General features: G+C 37.3%; 1 protein-coding gene across 16 annotated transcripts in view; it reads left to right on the top strand.

Annotated features, from left to right (window-relative positions):
• Window positions 1-20,631, top strand: part of KIF6 (kinesin family member 6) — a 380,576-nt gene that overhangs the window by 64,398 nt on the left and 295,547 nt on the right. For 14 of the 16 annotated variants that reach the window (XM_025418669.3, XM_025418662.3, XM_025418671.3 and 11 more), the window contains 2 exons: window positions 15,287-15,434; window positions 20,309-20,418. In XM_025418669.3, coding sequence (XP_025274454.3) covers window positions 15,287-15,434; window positions 20,309-20,418 — 258 coding nt within the window. The remainder of the gene's footprint in view (window positions 1-15,286; window positions 15,435-20,308; window positions 20,419-20,631) is intronic. The other 2 variants (XM_049092078.1, XM_035697638.2) reach the window with 1 other exon arrangement.

Raw genomic sequence — 20,631 nt, 5'->3', positions numbered from 1 at the left:
CTGTGAGGGGATTGCCTATGACATTTCAAAATCTGGAAGAGCTCTCTATGTGCACATCATTCTCATGGGTTAGTTTAGTTTTTCCCTTCTTAATTGTAGTGCTACTCTCTTAGCATTTATCTGTGTTGCTTTATACTAGTGATTGCAAAACTCAAAATTCCGTAGAGGGCAGGCAACTAATCTGTAGTAAGCCACTGAGAGTAATAAGGAGTAGTGGTGTCTGTGCCTGAATGGGAGAGCATTAGTCTTGAGGGCAAAGAGCATTCGGTTTGGGTTTCTTTACAAATGACAGTGCTGGGGCACCTGGGTGGCTCAGCGGTTGAACATCTGCCTTTGGCTCAGGTCGATTCCCCCGGGTCCTGGGATCCTGCTTCTCCCTCTGCCTATGTCTCTGCCTTTCTCTGTGTCTCTCATGAATAAATAAATAAAATCTTTTAAAAAAATGACAGTGCTGGACAAACAAATGCTCTGCTGGCTAAATTTAATGTGCAGCTTCATATCTGTGACCCTAGTCCAATAACCAGTTTGCCCACAGTCACTTACCAAAAAAGCTGTAAATGATCATCCCAAGTGTATCAGTTACCACTTAATCCACATTTGCAGTTTTATTTTTCTGACAAAAACATATTTTAGATGTGTAGTTCATTGTTTCCAAGGATATCCAATCTGGATATCCTTGCCTGAGATATTACTTTCCCCCCAAATAACCAATGATTTGATTTGGGTCAACTGAGGTTAGCTATGTAACCTACTTTATTTCTGTGTCAGGATTCACAACTCCATCAACGTATATATCATACAAGCGAAGTACTCAAGACTTTCAAATGATCTCGCTCCAGAACATACTTTGAGATGAGGTGAGGTCTAAACCAGGGGACCTAAACTCAGATGCCCTTAACAAGGACTTCCATGTTACATACCTCAAGGGGGCATGATTCGCAGGAGCTTGTGTGGATGACTGAGCATTGTGCATGTCTGGGGGCGTAGTGGCGCTCACCTGGCCTATACCGAGATTGGCTCTTCCTTAGCATGCAGCGATGCAGCCCTGCCTTCAGGTCTAGACAGGTATCATGCATTTGGGAAGAAAGTGAGTCTAAGACAATGGGGAGTTTAAGGGACAGTGGCAAACTAGAGAACATGTGTCCCACATAAAAGCATCCACATTGAGATAAGTTTAGACATTCCTATAGGTAAGATTCTCTGCCAGCTTGAGACCTGGGGTCTACACCAAGGTATAAAAGATGTCTTTTAGAAACTTTGCATTAGTTAGGACCTTTCTGGTTAATTACTACAGAATTCCAATTCAAAGAAAAGAGAGGATTTCTTGGCTCATATAACTGGGTCAGCTCAGAGAATTGAAGGGAGTGCTCTGAAAAGCAGGGCTGTTACTACTTAAACTAAGTACCTGACACAGCCAACATTTCTTCTCCACCCATCTGACCTTTGCTTTGCCCTGCTTCTTTGTACAGAAGGGCAGAGACATGGCCCCTGGCAGCCGTGGTTTAAAGACCTCAGCAAAAAGAGAGCTTTGTTCCTCTCAAAATCTATATGGGAGGGACTCTTATTTGTTCTGCTTAAGGCACATCATCTTGGAATGGTAGTTGTTCAGCTGGAGCTGGGTTTGCAGAGGACCATGGTAGAATGAGGTAGCATGACCATGGTGGAATGAGGTAGCCTGGATCGGTGCCCCCCATACAGCCTGCTCCTCATGAGCTGTAAGAATGGGCTGGGAGCAGGGCTGTTACCAGAAGAAGAGGTACTAAGGAAGCTTGCTGAGCGAAGACTATAGCTCTCCCAGTCTGCTGCCTGCTCTAGCTCCCTAGAAAGGTAGTTCTCCCAACTTTTCTCCTTCCTTCTCTTTGTAGCAAAGGGAATGCCCCATGACCAAATTTTGCTGGAAATTTTACAAGTTGCATGCTCATTTGCATAACAGATGGGAAGATTATTTTTGTATATGGTAAAATTGAGTTGTGTTAATTGTGTTAACTAGTAGGAGTTGCTATTGTTTTTGGTTCAAATTCCTCCTAAAAATTCAGGCTGCTGAATTATGCACAGAGAAATATTCTGAAAGTGAAGTCATTAAAGCTCTGCGAAAGAGAGTCTTCCCATAGTCTCTGTGAAAGACAATGGGGCCACACCAAAGAGGTGCTGAGCCTGAGCAGGAAGGATTTTATTCTAGTAACTGAGCGGCAATGGAAAGCAATGAACTGTTTGAAGAATCAAAAATAAATCAAAATAAGTAAATTTCAGCTCCTGGGGCTTTTAGAACTGTGAGAGATGCAAGATGGAGCAATAAGGTAATTATATTTAAAACAGAGGCCTTAATTTTATTCCAGATTAGTCTTGTCGCCTCGAGCAAAGATTTTTAGTCAAGTTGAACGTCAATATAGTCTAACTTCTGTTAGCTTGAAAAATTCTGTTCTTCCTATTGTTTGATTTATTTGTATTTTCTGAGTGAAGAAATTGGTTTAGTTCCAATAAACAGTTTTTTAAAATATAAGTATATGGGGGGGGGGCACCTGAGTGGCTTAGTAAATTAAACCTCTGACTCTTGGTTTCAGTTCAGGTAATGATCTCAGGATTGGGAGATTGAAATCTATGTTGGGCTCCGCACTCAGCAGGGAGTCTACTTGAGATTCTCTCTCTCCCTCTCCTCTGCCCTTACCCCCACTCGTTTGCTGTCTCTCTCTCTCTCTCAAAATAAATAAATAAATCTTTAAATAAAATAAAATAAAATAAAATATAAGTATGTATTTTTTCTGAGACTCTTAATATATCTAAGTCTAACTGCATGATCTTTTAAAGTACCACCTCACCTCTCTCTCCCCCTCCTCAAAAATGAATCCATCTGGATTCTCCGATTCCATCCTGCTCCCAAATCTAGCAGCTGTTAGCATAGCTCAGATATCCAGTTTTCAGAAATGCCCTGAAGAGATCTTCTGTTGAACAAAAAGTAGTTAAAAGACCTCTGATGATACCAATTATAAAATCCATGATCCCATTACTCTCTTGTTGTTTTCAGCTATGCTGTGTCTTCAGATTTGAGGAACTAAAATATCATTTGTTTGGTTCAGTGAACTAAATTATCATCACAGTAATTTTTTTGTTGGTTGCTTTGATTTGGACATGGTATAAAGAGATTCTTAAAGCTGGTGAGGTCTCACTTTATTGGAGATACTTCTAGACAGTTTTCTTCACTTGGGGCTTAGTTAAACAACTAAAGAGTAATAAAAGTGAAAAGCTAAACTTAAATGGTTTCTATTTTTTCCTGAAATGTACATGTGTTGTGTGTGGAGTAATACTTTATAATTTCCAAGAGGATAAAAGCTTTATTTTTGTTTTAGTCATGCAAATATTTAAAGTAAGAAATGACAAAATATCTCAGCTTTGTAATTTAAATTTCTAGGGAAAATGTATTTTGCAAAAGGAAGGAGAGGGTTTCTACTCTGTAGATTTCATCTGATCACCAAATGCTGGTTTATAAAACATTGATTTATTTACATATCAGGACTGTCTCTAGCTGGGATGTATTAGGCAGTTGCCTGCATTGTTGATTTTAGGAAGTTGAAAAATATTTCTCACCAAAAATGTCCATCCCATTGTTCACTGCTGAAACTTATCATTAGCTTTTCATTCCTTTTACTAATTACTATTCTGTCTTTTAAAAATTCTACTGTTAAGCTGTTGAAGCACATCTAATTAATACCAATGTAGGATAGATTTTTTATTATGTTATTGTTAAAACACTTTGTTGAGATATTATTCACATATCAGAAAATTGACTTTAAAGCATACTGTTCAGTAGTTTATAGTACAAATGCACAACTAACAGTGACCATAATCTAATTTTAAAAACATTTTCATGAAAGAAGCCTTGTATCATACCCATTAGCAGTTATTCCTCCTTTCCCCTTATCCCAGCCTCTTGCAACCACTGATTGATCTACTGTTTCTGTGGACTTACGTATAGTAGACATTTCATATCAATGGAACCATACAGTATATGACCTTTCATTAGTGGGTTCTTTCACTTAGCATGTTGTGAACATTGATCAGATATTGTAGCATACTATCAGTGTCTTATTTTTTTTCATTGCCAAATAGTATCCTATGGTATGGATAGAACCCATTTTGCTTATCCACTCAATAGTTAATGGATTTGGGTTGTTTTCACTTCTTGGCCATAATGGATAATGTTACTATGAGCATTCATTACAAGTTTTTGTGTGGACAAATTTTCCATTCTACTTGGCATATACCCAGGATGCTGGATCTTATTTATGGTAACTCTGTGTTTACATTTTGAGAAACTACAAAACCTTTTTAAAGCAACTACACAATTTACATTCCCACCAGCAATGTATGAGGTTTCCAACTTTTCCATTTCTTCAGAGACTCTTACAATTGTCTTTTTTTTCTTTTTTAGCCATCCTAGAGTGAGTTTGAAATGAGAATCCCATTGTGATTTTGATTTACATTTCCCTAGTGACTAATGATGTTGAGTATCTTTTCATGTGCCATCACATATCTTCTTTAGAGTAATGTTCATTCAAATCGTTTGCCTACTTTTTTTCTCTCAAAATCTCTGATGTATGCTTATTTATGTATTTATTTAAAATTTTATCATTGATGTATAATGACACACAAAGTTATATTAGTTTCAGGTGTACAACATATTGATTTGACAATTCTATACATTACTCAGTGGCTCAGTGGTCGCTATGGTAAGTGTAGCCACCATATATCACCATAAATGTTATTAAAATATTATTGACTATGTTCTCTATGCTATACTTTTCATCTCTGCGACTTATTTATTTATTTATTTATTTTTTTTTAATTTTTTTTTTTTTTATTTATGATAGTCACAGAGAGAGAGAGAGAGAGGCAGAGACACAGGCAGAGGGAGAAGCAGGCTCCATGCACCGGGAGCCGGACGTGGGATTCGATCCCAGGTCTCCAGGATCGCGCCCTGGGCCAAAGGCAGGCGCCAAACCGCTGCGCCACCCAGGGATCCCCCGCGACTTATTTATTTTATGACTGGGAGTTTGTATCTCTTTTGCCCTTCCCACACCACATCTCCCCTAGAAACCATCAGTTTGTTCTTTGTATTTAAGAGTCTGGTTTTTTTGTTTGTTTGTTTATTTGTTCATGTGTTTTGTTTTTAGAATCTACTGATAAGTGAAATCATATGGTATTTGTGGGTCTGACTTATTTCACTTAGCATAGTACGCCCTAGGTCCATCCTTGTTACAAATGGCAAGATCTCATTCTTTTTTTATGTCTGAGTAATATCCATTGTGTATGTGTAATATATATATGTGTGTGTGTGTGTTTATATATATAATATATATATATATGTGTGTGTGTGTGTATAAGAAGATGTGTGTTAGGTTAGAAAGGAAGAAGTAAAAGTATGTTTATTTGTAGATGATATGATTTTATATATAGAAATCCTAGGTAATGCACTTTTAGAGGATAAGTAGCAGTAAACAAACTCAGCAAGGTTTTAGGATTCAAGATTAATATAGAAAAATCTATTAAATTTTACATGGTAGCAATAAATAATCAGAAAACAAAATTAAAATATAAATTTTGGTAGACAGGTTAATTTTTGCAAAGGAAGATAGCCCAACTAGTCTTTTAGCATTTTGAATATGCATTCCATTACCTTCTAGCCTCCATGATTCCTGATGAGAAATCCATTGTTAATCTTATAGATGATTCCTTGTGTGTGATTACTTACTTCTCTTTTGCTATTTTCAGGATTTTCTTTGTCTTTAGACAGTTTTGCTATGATGTGTTTAGTTTTGGAAATGAGTTTATTGATCTTAGATACGTAGATTTATTGGGGAAGTTTTTATCATCATTTTTGTAAACATTATCTCCCCTCACCATCTGGGACTTTATGTAAATGTTGATCTCTGATTTCTCTGTTCATTTTACTTCATTCTTTATCATTTCTGTTGTGCAGACTGAATAATCTAATTGACCAATCTTGAACTTCACTTTCTTCTACCAACTCAAATTTGCTGTTGTAGTGAATTTTTTATTTCAATTATCATACTTCTCAAATCCAGATTTTTTAAATTCTTTTTTATTATTTTTATCATTTTATTCATACTCACTGTTCTGTGAAACATCATTTTCATACTTCCCTTTAATCCTTTAAACATGCTTTACTTTTGTTCTTCAAACTTATTTATAATACCAAACTTAAACTCTTTTTTAAAAGGTTTTATTTATTTATTTATTTGACAGAGAGAGCAACAGAGCATAAGCAGGGGAAGCAGCAGAGGGAGAGGGAAAAGCAGGCTTCCAGTGAGCAGGGAGCCCTGTGCTGCAGAGCTCAATCTCAGGACCCTGGGATCATGACCTGAGCTGAAGGCAGATGCTTAGCCTCTGAACCACCTAAGCACCCCAAACTTAAACTCTTTATTTAGAATTAAAAAATCTGGGCTTCCTTAAGACCCATTTCTATTAAACTTTTTATTTCCTATGCAGAGGAAATACTTTGCTGTTTTTGCATCTCACGTCTTTTTTTTTTTAAAAACTGGGTATTTTAAGTAGTATGATATGATAGCTCTGGAATTCAGATTCCAACCCTCTCCAATGCTTCTTGTTGTTGTTATTGTTGCTGTGGCTGCTTATTTGTTTCATAAATTCTATGGACTAAATCTATAAAGCCTGTACTGTTTGTTGTATGCAACCTCTGAAATCTCTGTTCAGTAAGATTTGTGGTCAGTTAGTGATTGGACAGATATTTTTTAAATCCCTTGAACCTATCACTCTGAGCCTTGATAAAATGCTCTCTGTGTTGGGGTACCCATTCAGTACTCTGGAAGTTTATAATTTTGTCTTATCTCTAACTTCATGCTTGTTTGGGGCCTCAAGGCCAGCCATAGATAAGATATAGGACCTTCTCTGGTCTCTCCTGGACGTGCACACAGCTCTGTACATATGTATGGTCTTCTAGAGTCCCAAAAATATGCCATAACTTTTCAAAGCCCCTTATAGACATAGTATTCTACAGATTTTAATTTTAAGATTTTGTTCACCTTCTTGTTTGCCTACTGGTATTGCAGCCTAGGGCAACTGGGATGTTGAACACTTACCACTGATTTGTCTTCAACAAGTACCAGGATATGACTTTTTTTCATTGAATAAACTGAGTCAGGTCAAACAAAGATAAGTACTATAAGTGAGGCAAGACAGGTCAGAGAAGTCCAATTCTGTAGACTTTTGGAGGAGTTCCAAACCTGTACCACCCCCTCCAGTGGTTGCTGTACTTATGTTTTTCATGGTTATGTGTTTGCAAGTCTTTTATTTTTCAAGGCTACCATGGAGCTGGGGAGGGGAGTGAGAATGGTCAAGTTAACATGTCACAAAACTCATCACCCTTCCTGAGATTCAGCCATTTTACTTGAGTAAACACTCCTTGGATTGTTGTGAGCCTTTGGATAGCTTCCAGGATTCTGAAAAAGTTGATTTTGACAATTTTTGCCACTGTTCTCATTATTCTTGTGGAGGAGTGAATTTTCAGAGGTCCTTACTCCACCATTTCTCTTTATTTTGAACTAGTATTTTCTCTTAGAATGGATGAGACTACAAGCATACAAAATTGTCCAGTGTTCAATAGGGAAGAGGCACAAGATTAAGTTGAGAATGATCTACAGAAAGGAATTGGAGATAAATGTTGCCAATTTACATTTTTTATTTAATTTTTTATTGTAGCAATGTAATAAATAAATAGCCATAGAGTATGTATTGGTGGAACCTACATCTTTGTTATTTTAAATAGCATGCTACAAAAAAAAAAAAAATACCATGCTAACTTTGCCATTTAGTTTACCACAGCAGATAGGAGGAAAGGAAGCACACATTAGAAGAAAGTATACTAGAACAACTGGCAGTGAAAAAGATTTAAGTATAAAAAATAACCATAATAATCAGCAGATGCCAATGTAGCATGCCACAGTACTCACTTTCCTTAGGCTGTCTCTAAGTCAAAATGAAAATGCTAAACTATAAATTTTTTGCTTTTAAAGACAGGGAAAGCCTAATATATTTTAGAAAATTTTCTATCAAAAAATTTAAAAATGTTTAAGGTTTGATTCTTAAAATTATCGACTTCATTTACCTAGGACATTTATGGTTAAGAGATATTGTATATTCATATGATACTTGCTAATGGAACATAGCTATGTCCTTGGTGACAAATGCTGTTGAGCAGAAAGATTCTGTAATCATCCAGCTAAATTAATCATTATAGTTCCAACTCTATGTGAAGACATGGAGAAAAATTATTAAGCCTCTCAGAAATGGAAAGTTGAATAACACATCAGTTATCCCGTTTTGTTCACTTAATGTGTTTAAGCACCAACAACACCTTCTACCTACATAACAAAAGATTCATTGAATTGTTGCTATAAATATTATTCTTAGTTTAATAGTTGTATGAGGTGCGCGGGACTTAACTGATTACTTCACAATAAGCTCTAAGCAAAACCTGTGTGTTTTAAGAGGGCGTGATGATAATAAATCACTTACCATACAAGCATGAAAGCATAGCAAAACAGAACTATGGGCAGTATCTCAGCAGAAGTATTAAAGGAGGAATCCCAGTGTGAACAGTGAGGGGTGATTCTCAGAGGAGCCATCTATTAAGCATCCATTGACAATGAAGGCACCATTAGCTAACATCTTCATAATTGGTTGGATGAAAACATCTCAGGGATGAAGGAGCTATTTGTAACAAAAAAAGAACATAATGCTATAATAGTTTGCTATTCTGTACAATGTAGAAGAAAGATCCACTTGTGAAAGTCTGAATCATCCAAGATGTACTAGGAAAGCCTATATGATGAGGAAATGGGGTAAGGGAGGGATGGGAAGGAAGAGAAGGAAAGGGAAGGGGACATGAGGAGAAGAGGGAAGAGAGATGGTGGTGAGAAGGTTTAGTGTTCTTTTTCTTTTTGAAATTCTGAAATTTCATTTTTTCATCATGATGAGTATGCTTCTTAATCCCCATCACCTATTTCACCCATCCATTCCACCTCCCCTTTGGTAACCATCAGTTTATTATCTATAGTTAAGAGTCTGTTTCTTGGTTTGTCTTTTTTTTTGCCTTTTGCTCATTTATTTTGTTTCTTAAATTCCGCATATGAGTGAAATTGTATGGTATTTGTCTTTCTCTGACTAACTTATTTTAGCATTATACTCTCTGGCTCCATCCATGCTGTTGCAAATGTCAAGATTTCATTGTTTTTTTTATGGCTGAATAGTATTCCATTGTATGTATATGCCACATCTTCTTTGTCTGTTCACCTATTGTTGGACACTTGGGCTGCTTCCATAACTTGCCTATTGTAAATAATGCTGCTATAAACATAGGATTGTATATATCCCTTTGAATTAGTGTCTTTGTATTTTGGGGGGTAAATACCCAGTAGTGTGATTACTGGATCATGGAGTAATTCTATTTTTAACTTTTTGAGGGAACTCCATACTGCTTTCCACAGTGGCTGCACCAGCTTGTATTTCCACCAACAGTGTAAGAAGGTTCCCCTTTCTCCACATCCTCTCCAATACCTGTTGTTTCTTCTGTTGTTGATTTTAGCCATTCTGATGGGTGTGAAGTGATATTTCATAGTAATTTTGATTTTCATTTCTCTGATGATGAGTGGTGTTGAGCATCTTTTCATGTGTCTGTTGGCCATCTGCATGTCTTCTTTGGAGAAATGTCTGTTCGTGTCTTCTTCCCATTTTAAATTAGATTATTTGTTTTTTGAGTGGTATATCAGTTCTCTCTATATTTTGAATACTAAACCTTTATTGAAGATGTTATCTGCACACATCTTCTCTCATTCTGTAGATTGCCTTTTAGTTTTGTTGATTGTTTCCTTCACTGTGCAGATGTAGTGTTTTTTATTATTTTAATATAACCCCAATAGTTTATTTTTGCTTTTATTTCCCTTCCCTCATGAGACATGTCTAGGTAAATGTTGCTATGGCCAATGTTGAAGAAATTGCTACCTGTGTTCTTTTCCAGGATTTTTATGATTTCAGGTCTCACATTTAGGTCCTTGATCCATTTTGAGGTTTTGTGTGTGTGTGTGTGTGTGTGTGTGTGTGTGTGTGTGTGTATGGCATAAGAAAGTGGTCCAGTTTCATTCTTTTGCATGTTGCTGTCCAGTTTTCCCAATACCATTTGTTGAAGAGACTGTCTTTTCCCCATTGTATATTTTTGCCTCCCTATTATAGATTTAACTGATTGTAGAAGTGAGAGTTTATTTCTGGGTTTTCTATTCTGTTCCATTGATCTATCTATGTATCTATTTTTTGTGCCAGTACCATACTGTTTTGATTACTACAGCTTTGTAATATAACTTGAAGTCTGGAAAATCCAGCATTCTTATGACCACAATTAAATCAAAGGCTGCTCTGTACAACTGTAGAGCACATCTGGATTACTATCTTACCAAAAAGTCATTCCATGAAAATTCAGGAGGGGAATCCTTAGAGGGTTTATAGTTGGAGCTTAATGTTAAATTAGGGAATTACATTTCAAGGTATACAGTGGTAAATATTCTGCATTCTGTACCTAGTGTTCTAGAAGGTGACTACATGTTATGAGTATTTGCCCCATGAAATGCCAGGTGTCAGATTTGTAGGTTGCCAAATTGGAGGTATGGTTTCATCAGAACTTTTACTTTCAACATGTACTATAAAGTATACTAAAGATGAAGAAAATATTTAATTAGAGAGCGATTTCAGCAAAACAGTAATACAGGAATTTCTAGCACTTGTACCCTCCCAGAAAGATCAATTTGAATAACAACCAAGCATGAAAATACCTTCACAAAAGCTAAAATACTCCAGGTGAGGAATTACAGCATTGTGGTGGGGCACAGAAAAAAAGAAAAGACACATTGAGGAGGGTAGAAAAGATAGATTGGCATTACCCCATTAAGCATCCCTGAAGCCTGAGCATCCTAGCACTGAAAGAGACACCATCCCCATGGGAGGAGACTGCAATGAGCACCTGATGTTACTGTAGATACTTGTGCTGGCACATCCCAGCATCAGCTGACTCCAGTGGCCCTAGGCAGCTCCCATGGCCCCAGGTGACTTCCCTGGCACCACATGACTTCAAGGTACCAAGTTCTTGACAAGCTATTAGCATCTACTCCCCTGGCCTACCCTACCACCTGCCTGCTACTGTAGTCCCAAGCAGCTCCTGCAGCAGTAGGCTACCAGCAGGTTCCCATAAACCCAAGCTCCTGATTTACCCTGCAGCCAGATGACTCTCATGGCCCCAGTCAGCGCCCATGATACCAGGCTCCAGCAGACTCTAGGAAATCCAGGATTCTATCCCATCCCTGTTTGGCCAGCTGGCATGGCCTTGGGTGGCTCCTATAGCTCCAGTATTCTGGTAGATTACCATCAGACCCACACTTTAAGCCCTCCCCAGTGTTGGCCAGCCCCCTGCAGCTGGAGCTTTGAAGCTGGCTCCATAGACCCAGGCCCCTGGCCTGCCCAGCATCACACTGGTCACCGCAAACCCAACATGGCCCCTGAAGCTCTATGTTGTAAGCTGATTCCATAGCCCAAGACTCTTTGCTGGCCCTTATTCCAGGTTGGCACCTGTGGCTCCAGCCTCCAGGTTGGCTTCTGTGAAACCAGACTACCAGCCTGTCCCAGCACTGGACTCGCCCCTGTGGTTCCAGATGCTGGGCCCATCCCAGAGATCCCAGTGCCTAGTCAGCCACTGTGGCCCCAGTATCCAGGTCTACCCACACAGGCATGAGATCACCAGAAGAATCTAATAAAGCCCATTTACTGACCCTAAAGAAATGGATCTGGGAACTGTCTGACAAATAATTCAGAATAATACTCTTAAATTCAGTGAATTACAAGAAAACACAGACAACTAAATGAAATTAGGAAAATAATACATGAACAAAATGAGAAGTTCAACAAAGGAATAGAAACCATAAAAAAAAAGCTAATTCTAAAGTTAAAAAACACAGTGATCAAATTGACAATTCAATACGAAGCTTTAATAGCAGACAGAATCAAGCAGAATAAGAAATTAGTTAACTGGAAAATATGTCATTTGATATCATCCAGTCAGAGAAGCAAAAAGAAAAAAGAAAGAGTAAAGAAAACCTTTGTGAATTATGCCACTAAAGAAAACCATCTCACATTGTTAAAGTCTTAGTAAGAGAGAGGGTGAAAGGGGCAGAAAGCATATTTAAAGAAATAATGGCTTGGAATGATCAAATCTGCAGAGAGATTTGGACATCCATGTTCATACAGCTAATAGATGACCCTATAATTTTGAACCAAAATGATCTTTTACAAGACATATTAAAATAAAAATATCTAAAATCAGACAAAGAGAGAATTTTAAAAGCAGCATGAGAAAAAAATAGCCATATAATAAGGGAACCCTCATAAGGTTATCAACAGATTTCTCAGCAGAAACCTTATAGGCCCTGAGAGAGTGGGACAGTATATTCAGATTTCTGGGGGGAAAAAAAAACTGCTGAGAATACTTTCTCAGCATAGTTGCCTTTCAGAAATGAAGGAGAAACAAAGATTTTCCCAAACAAACAAAACCTGAAGGAGTTCATTACCACTAGACCTATCTTATAAGAAGAAATGCTGAAACATGAAAATATAAAGCATCCTGGTAAATGCAAGTATAAGCAAATTCATGATACTCTAATACTATAATATGGTTTGCGTTAATTACTCAATCTACTATTAGGTTAAAGGACAAAAGTTTTAAAAACAACTATTACTACAGTAATTTAATAATGGAGATACACTTATAAAAAGAAGTAAATTATGACATTAAAAACATAAAAAATGGAATGAATAGTAAAAAACAAGAGTATATACACAAAAAACAAAGAAAAAGGAATCAAAGCATACCACAGGGAAAATCACTTTACAAAGAAAGACAGTAAAAGAGGAGGATGGGAACAAAGGAAATACAAAATTAGAAAACAATGAATAAGCTGATATTTGTAGGCCTGTACTTTTAATATGAATGGATTAAATTCTCCGATCAAAAGGCATCAAGTGGCTAATGGATTAAAAACAAGACCCAACCATATGCTGCCTACAAGAGACTCACTTCAGCTTTAAGGACATACATAAACTGAAGGTGAAGGGATGGAAAAAGATACTCCATGCAAATAAATGGAAACCAAATGAAAGCAAAAGTAGCTATGCTCTTACCAGACAAAATAGACTTTAAATCAAAACTGTGATGAGACTGGGTGCCTGCATGGTTCAATTGGTTAAGCGTCCAACTCTTGATTTTGGCTCTGGTCATAATCTTGGGGTCCTGAGATTGAACCCCACATTGGGCTCTAAACTCAGCATGGAGTCTACTTGTCCCTGTCTCTGCTCTTTCCCCCACTTGTGTTCTCTCTCTTTCAAATAAATAAATAAAATCTTTAAAGAGAGAGAGAGAGAGAGAGAATCAATAAGGAAACATTGGATGTGAACTATACCTTAAGCCAAATGGACCTTAATGGAACATACATGGAACATTTCACCCAACAACAGCAGAATACAGATTCTACTCAAGCACACATGAAACATTCTCCTGGATAGATCACATGTGAAGCACAAATCTAGTTAAGAAATGGACAGAGGACTTGAATAGAAATTTCTCCAAACAAAAAATACTGATGGCTAACAGATATATAAAAGCGTGTTCAAGATTTCTAATTATCTGGAAAATGCAAACCAAAAACCTTCATACCTGTTATGATAGCTGTTGTCAAAATGTCAAGAGACAGCAAATGCCGTCAAGGATATAAAGAAAATGGAATTCTTGTGCACTGTTGGTGCAGATGTAAGTTGGTGCAGCTACTATGGAAAACAGTATGGAGTTTCCTTTAAAAATTAGAACTACCATATGATCCAGTGATGCCACTCCTGCATATAAATCACAGGAAATGAAAGTTCATAGGGGTATTTGCATCCCCATGTTCATTGCAGCATTATTCTCAATAGCTAAGGCATAGAAAAACCTAAATGTCTACTGATGGATGAATGGATAAAGAAAATGTGTGTATATATGTGTATATATATAATGGGATATTAGTCAGCCATAAAAAGAAGAAAATTCTGCCATTTTGCAACAATGTGGATGAGCCTTGAGAACATTATGCTAAGTGAAATAAGACAAAGACAAATACTGTACATTCTCGTTTACTTGAAATCTAAAAAACTGAACTCATAGATATCAAGAATAGAATGGTGATTGGCAGGAGCTAGTGGGTGGGGGAAATGTGGAGATATTAAACAAAGGGTAAAAACTTCCAGTTATTAGATGAATAAGTTCTATAGATTGAATGTACAGCACAGTGACTATTATACATTTGAAAGTTATCAAGAATATTGATTTTAAATGTTATCACCACTTATAAAAATGATAATTCTGTGAGGCGATGGATGTGTTAATTAACCCTATGTGAGACTCATTTTGCAGTATATTTATGTATCACATATCACATTTGTACATGTTAAAGCTACATTTGTAAGATGTCAGCTATATCTCAGTAAGGCAGAAAAAAGATTAAAAGACATTGTATAAAAACCAAGAACATTTTTAATAAAATGTCCAATACATCACTATCTGTTCTTTAGTTGTGACAAATGACAAATATTAACGTATTAACAATAGGGGAAACTAAGTGTTAACTCTGTGTTAACACTCTGTTAACAGTGTTAACTCTGTACTATCTTTGCAACTTTTTGTGAAATATAAAAGTATTCTAAAGAAAAGTTGTATTCAGGGCAGCCCTGGTGGCTCAGCGGTTTAGCGCTGCCTTCGGCCCAGGGTGTGATCCTGGAGCCCGGAATCGAGTCCCACGATGGGCTCCCTGAATGGAGCCTGCTTCTCCCTCTGCCTGTGTCTCTGTCTGTGTCTCTGCCTCTCTCTGTGTCTCTCACGAATAAATAAGTAAAATCTTTATAAAAAAGAAAAGAAAAGTTGTATTCAGATGAAGAAAATATTTAAGATGACCGGACTCCATTTGAGTTACAGATAACCTACTAAGAAAAAGATTGGTGTGCTGATACTCCTGGATAAAAAGAATTTTTAAAAAGTAAATTATTTTAGCTAGATATTCACGTATATAGATACTTCTATAAATGTCTTTCCAATAGTGTGGAACAAGGTTGCTATTAGAATACTAGCCATTTAATACTCGTGCAGTTAGCCATTTCGATGTTAGAAGTGTGCCATTTCTTTATGTAGTGTCTTGGCAGGTTACAATGGTACCATCTTTGCCTATGGGCAGACGGGCAGTGGGAAAACATTCACCATCACGGGTGGAGCAGAACGCTACAGTGACAGAGGCATCATCCCAAGGACACTGTCATACATTTTTGAGCAATTACAAAAGGTATGGAACTTTAAGTTCATTTTCTATCTGATATATTCAGCAGGAATTTATGGTGGGTAAAAAATTTATTGTGACATTTTATTACATTATATCTAAATGAGGGAGTATTTTTGGCCAGTGACTCTGGCCTTTATATTTAAAGAAAGTTTAGGATTTTGCTGAAGAAGTGGAAATTCAGGTGCTTCTCAATAAAGGGCTGCTGTTTCAGCAAAGGCTCAAAGGGAGTTCCTTGTGATCCATCAATGGAGGTTAAAAGAACAGATAACACATTTTACCAACTAACGTCTTATATTTCTCCTTAAGAAACTGGATGTCCTTTTGCCAAGACATCTTTATTTCGACTACTAAAGCACTGAATAAGATGATGAGATTGTACTTTTTTCACAGTTGTAATAGAAGCCCAAGAGAGTCTACCAGAGTAAAAATCCTATTGCGCTTAAGATTATTATGAAGAGGAGTTCTCTATATTATATGCATCATTTATTATGTGTCTCTAAGTGTCTATTGCCTTATAGGTATTTAATACAACCGTCAAGGTAAGTATTCTTGTCCCAATTTCAGAGTTGGGAAAATTGAGTCAAAATATCTTTCTCTGGGTCTTTGTAAGTTACTGACTTGGAGGTCCATCCCAAGTCTGTGTGATACAAACTGTGCTTTTTACCTCTGTAGGCACTGCCTCTATGTCTCAAGCTGCCTTTATTTGGTTGGTTGTATTTAAACAATGGTGAGTCCCTTAACTTCTCTGGGTTTCTGTTTTCCCTTCTCTGAAAGTAGGGATTGAATGGTACTAGAGGATCTCGAGCATCTGTACTGTAAGTTCCTACAGTTACTTAGTTGTATTAATTCTGTATAACAAAAGCCCTAACTAGGTCAGTGTAACAGTTATTCCAAAGTTTCTCGAATGTATGCTTTTTGCATTTTGAGTTGCAAAGATGAGAAGAAATTGCTGAGATCTGCATAATTCTCATTTCCATCCATAAAGTAGCAATTACCCATTAGTTCAGCTCATCTCTCACTAGCTCAAACATGCCAACTCTGCATGCCAGAAAATGTGGAAGAGAAAGAGTTGAGTATAGTGTATATGTTGGATTCATATCCTGTCTTTTCATTTACTCATTTATTTCTGACATTAGCTGTTTTGTTTTGTTCCCAGATTTCACAAACTGGGAATATGATTTCTAATAGTTTTTGCTGCTGTGGCCCAATGTGGAAGCATGCTGTCTTGGAAAGATCATTGAAGTTGGTGCGGGCCAACCTGGTTCTGAGAAAGTGTGCTGCTTACAGCATGTGGCCATGTCTCAGGCTTGTGGAGTTGCTATGAGGGTTGAACATACTGTATCTAAAGTTATAGTCCAGTTTCTGGCACATAGTATATGCTTAGGAAATGAGCTCAATTACTAGAGCCATTAATATCTATATTTATACGCACACACACACACACACACACAAATACACATACACATGTGTGGCCAAATGATCCTGATTGATTTCAAAGAAGCCTTTGAAACAGAACAAATGAAACCAATTTCCCTGATTAAGTTAAACAAAATAAACAAATCCTTTCCTCACAGGAAATGTATTTATCCCTTCTAAAATTTTGTCTATGGGTACCAAAATACAGTAAAAGTCTAAATATCTCCCAAGTACCTATCATCTCTTGGGTCCATTGTTTTATATCTGCCTGTCATTGACATTATTCTAAAGCTCGTTTCATTTTGAATAATCCTAAATCACTTCCTGGGATTGGAGAGAACCCCTTGGACCAATTTTTAGCCAGGACAACTCTTTGTAAAAGGACAGACTTCCATGATAGGGCACAACACATTCATTATAATCAAACTAAACTGCAGCAAAACTAGTCAGAGGCAATGTGAGCTTCATCATTAAGTTTGTCCACAGTGTAGCTGAAAAAATGCAGTCAGGTACTCAGATGCCCCCAGTCAATTGCTTTAGAGGGCCACATGGAGCTCTCTAGAACTCTTAAAGGAAATATTTGACTTATGCAAAGTATTTATTTCAAGATAAACTAAGAGCAATTGCATACTGGCTCCTATAATGCCTGTGAGTGTGATAGGAGCACATTTGTGATGATTTGAAAAGAAGACAATTGATTCCATTTATTTTAGAAACTACTGCCCACTATTTTTGAGTGTTGTGAGGTTCAGACTTGTTCTGGGGGCAGGAGAAAAGGCTGTCTGCAGGAAACATGTGTGTTACATTACAGTCTGGCAATCCTAACCACTAAAAAAGGAGTAATAAGAAAAGGTAGCTTGCCACATTGCTCAGTGACTTTTAAGTGTGTATTCCAATAAAAGTCCAGAAAACGCAGAAGCTGGAGCAGCCAAAGGCATTATCCCCATCATCTCTGGGGAGTGGACTTGCCATTTTCCTGACTTATGATTCCTTCTGATTTCTGGAAGAAAGAGAGTTTGTCCACTGTAGATGAACATACAAGTTGGCTGTTGTTTTTGCCCTTTTTTGCCTTTCCTTTTATATTCACATTCTGAATTCTCTGTTTGGAGGCCTTTAGAAATAATAAAACAGTAACATTAGCAATAATAGTATCGGTAGCAGCAGCAGAGATTTATTGGGGCCTATTACAGAGCCAGACTCTTTGGCAGGATTTTAGGTACAGAACCCTATATCTCTGTCACAACAGTTCTGCAAGATAAGGTTTATTCTCCGTAATTCTGTAATTAAACAGCTGTGAAGAATGCAGGATCACTTAGTCATAAATGGCAGATCCAGTGTTCAAACCCAGCTTTTTCTGGTGCTAAGAGGAGCCCAGAACTGTCTGCTAAAATCTCAAACTGTAACAGATGGGATATTTCCAATATGTTCAGATAAGTTTTAGAAATACGTTAGTTTTGAACAAGATCTCCGGAAGTTGCTAAATGATCCCCCTGTGGCCTATTAACATGCTCTGGGAATCTTCTAAAGAGAGACAGCATATATGTTGATCATGGAACACTTTTTGCACATGTTATTTCATGGGACATTTTAGGGAAAACTGGATCAGACTAAAGACCACGCAGAGTTTGTCTAGTATTTATCGTCTCTGATACCTGTGCTAAGCCAAGCCATAACCCACAGAATGCTATTGAAATGATGCCAAGGATACTGAGCTGATCAACAGGCCGAGTGTTAGGATAAACAGCCAGTGGAGCACCTGGATGGCTCAGTGGTTGAGCATCTGCCTTTGGCTCAGGTCATGATCCCAGGGTCCTGGAATTGAGTCTGGCATTGGGCTCCCTACAGGGAGCTGCTTCTCCCTCTGCCTATGTCTCTGCCTCTCTCTGTGTGTCTTATAAAGAAATAAAATATTTAACAACAACAACAACAAAAAGGATAAGCAGCCAGAGTCGCCTGCATCAGCAAATGATTTCCAGCATTTGGGAGAAATTTGCTTAGTCCATAGACAGTCCATGCTATCACCTCCCCAGACACCCAGAATGTGGAATTTCAGCTGTAGCTTGAGTGTTTTACTTTGGTCATGTGCTCCCTAAGAGTTGCCTTAATATTTCAGGTGTTATTTTGTTTTTATGAAATGTTGATGCTTTTCTTTGGATAGTTTGAACCACTTTAGGACCAGAGGATCATATTAATTTTAGTCTAAAGAACATATAGGGATTCTTTATTCAACTTCCTCACTAATGGGTGTGGAAACTGAGGCCTAACATCATAGAGGCTCATAGCAAGTAGGACTAAGATTCCAGCTCTGGATTTGCAGGCCTCTGCTCTCTCCCCCATCTCTGTGACTTTGTCCCCTCTCCCTTTGAATATTATCTGTCAAATGGATTGTCTTGGATATGGGTGAGAATCAAGGGAAAGGTCATTGTGAGCAAATTCTCTTTGTGACATTCTGACAATCTGCCGACCATTTTGCCATAAGACACAAAGAGATTCTCCCTTTATGAGAAGTAAAACTCTATTTGTCAAAATGAAAGTTTTTTTTTTTTTGGGTGGGGGGGGAGAAGCAAGTAGAAGGTGCTATCAGTTGATATTTGGTCTTGAAAACTGACCCTGGAATTTTCTTGAGATCTGAAAAAGTTCCATTTCATTTCATCTCAGAGAGAGGAGGTCCTTTTGTCTGCCAACAGAACTGAGACAGGACCTATCACCTTGACTTTTATCCTAACTATATTGATGCCTGTGTCATTCCATTTCAGTAATGACCCACAGAATATACCTCTCTCAAATCAATAGCTCAATATCCCTGATTTGCCACGTGAGCCAGGAAAACCCAACAGATAAGATATAGGCAGTGAGCTGCGAATGTCCACTCTTACTGTTACTTGATTGATCTAAACTATTTTTGTCCCCTGGGATTCATTTTCCCTTTTCCAGTATTGTCTGTTATTTATTTGTGTCATCAGAAAATTTGAATATTGCAAAAGTGAAAAAAAAAAAAGAACTATGACTGAAGATGGAAACTTTTGCTACTGAAGTTTAAACTGAAGTAACGATTTTGTTTTCTTTTATGAATAGACTATTCACAGAATGTAAGTTTATTTTTTCATAGTAACCTTTTTTGGGTCTGGAAAGTAAAAAATGGTGTGTTATACAGTTCTGCAACCAAGTTGGCTCATTTTAAGTGTATATTGACTCTTGATGTATAATGTGGAACCAATAAAAAAACCCAACAGACTAAAGTTGCTTGTAATCATGGGTGTTGGCCATTAAAAAAAAAAAGCTTCATGCATATGGTAACTGGCAACTTGAAAGTGTCACGAACTGAAAATGGAAACCATACAAAGTAAAGAGAGTAAAGGAGAGAAAGCTGTGAGGAACTGTAGTGATAAATGTGTTCATCCTCTTCTGAGCTGAATTGTTATTTATAGCCATTAAACAATGTCTTCCCCTTTTCCAATCAGGACAGCAGCACAATACATACAACGCACATTTCCTATTTGGAAATCTACAATGAATGTGGTTATGATCTATTGGATCCAAGACATGAAGCCTCCAGTTTGGAAGATTTGCCGTGAGTAGCAGAACAACAAAGAAGGAGGGAAAATCACTTTCAGATGTTCCCTTCAATTGTTTCCTTTGAAACTTTGTATGTTTCTGGTCTCAATCATAATTAACAAATACTGGATAACAGAATCTTTTTGTAATATAATGGATACTTTTTCAGTTATGACAAACAGACAGTAGTGATGGGAACTTAAGTTGCTTAAAACCCATTTCTTGGGAA

Source organism: Canis lupus, chromosome 12 (genome assembly GCF_003254725.2).
Source record: "Canis lupus dingo isolate Sandy chromosome 12, ASM325472v2, whole genome shotgun sequence".
NCBI lineage: Eukaryota > Metazoa > Chordata > Mammalia > Carnivora > Canidae > Canis > Canis lupus.
Note: the sequence above shows the minus strand (reverse complement) of the source record. Positions and strands in the feature narration are given on the sequence as shown.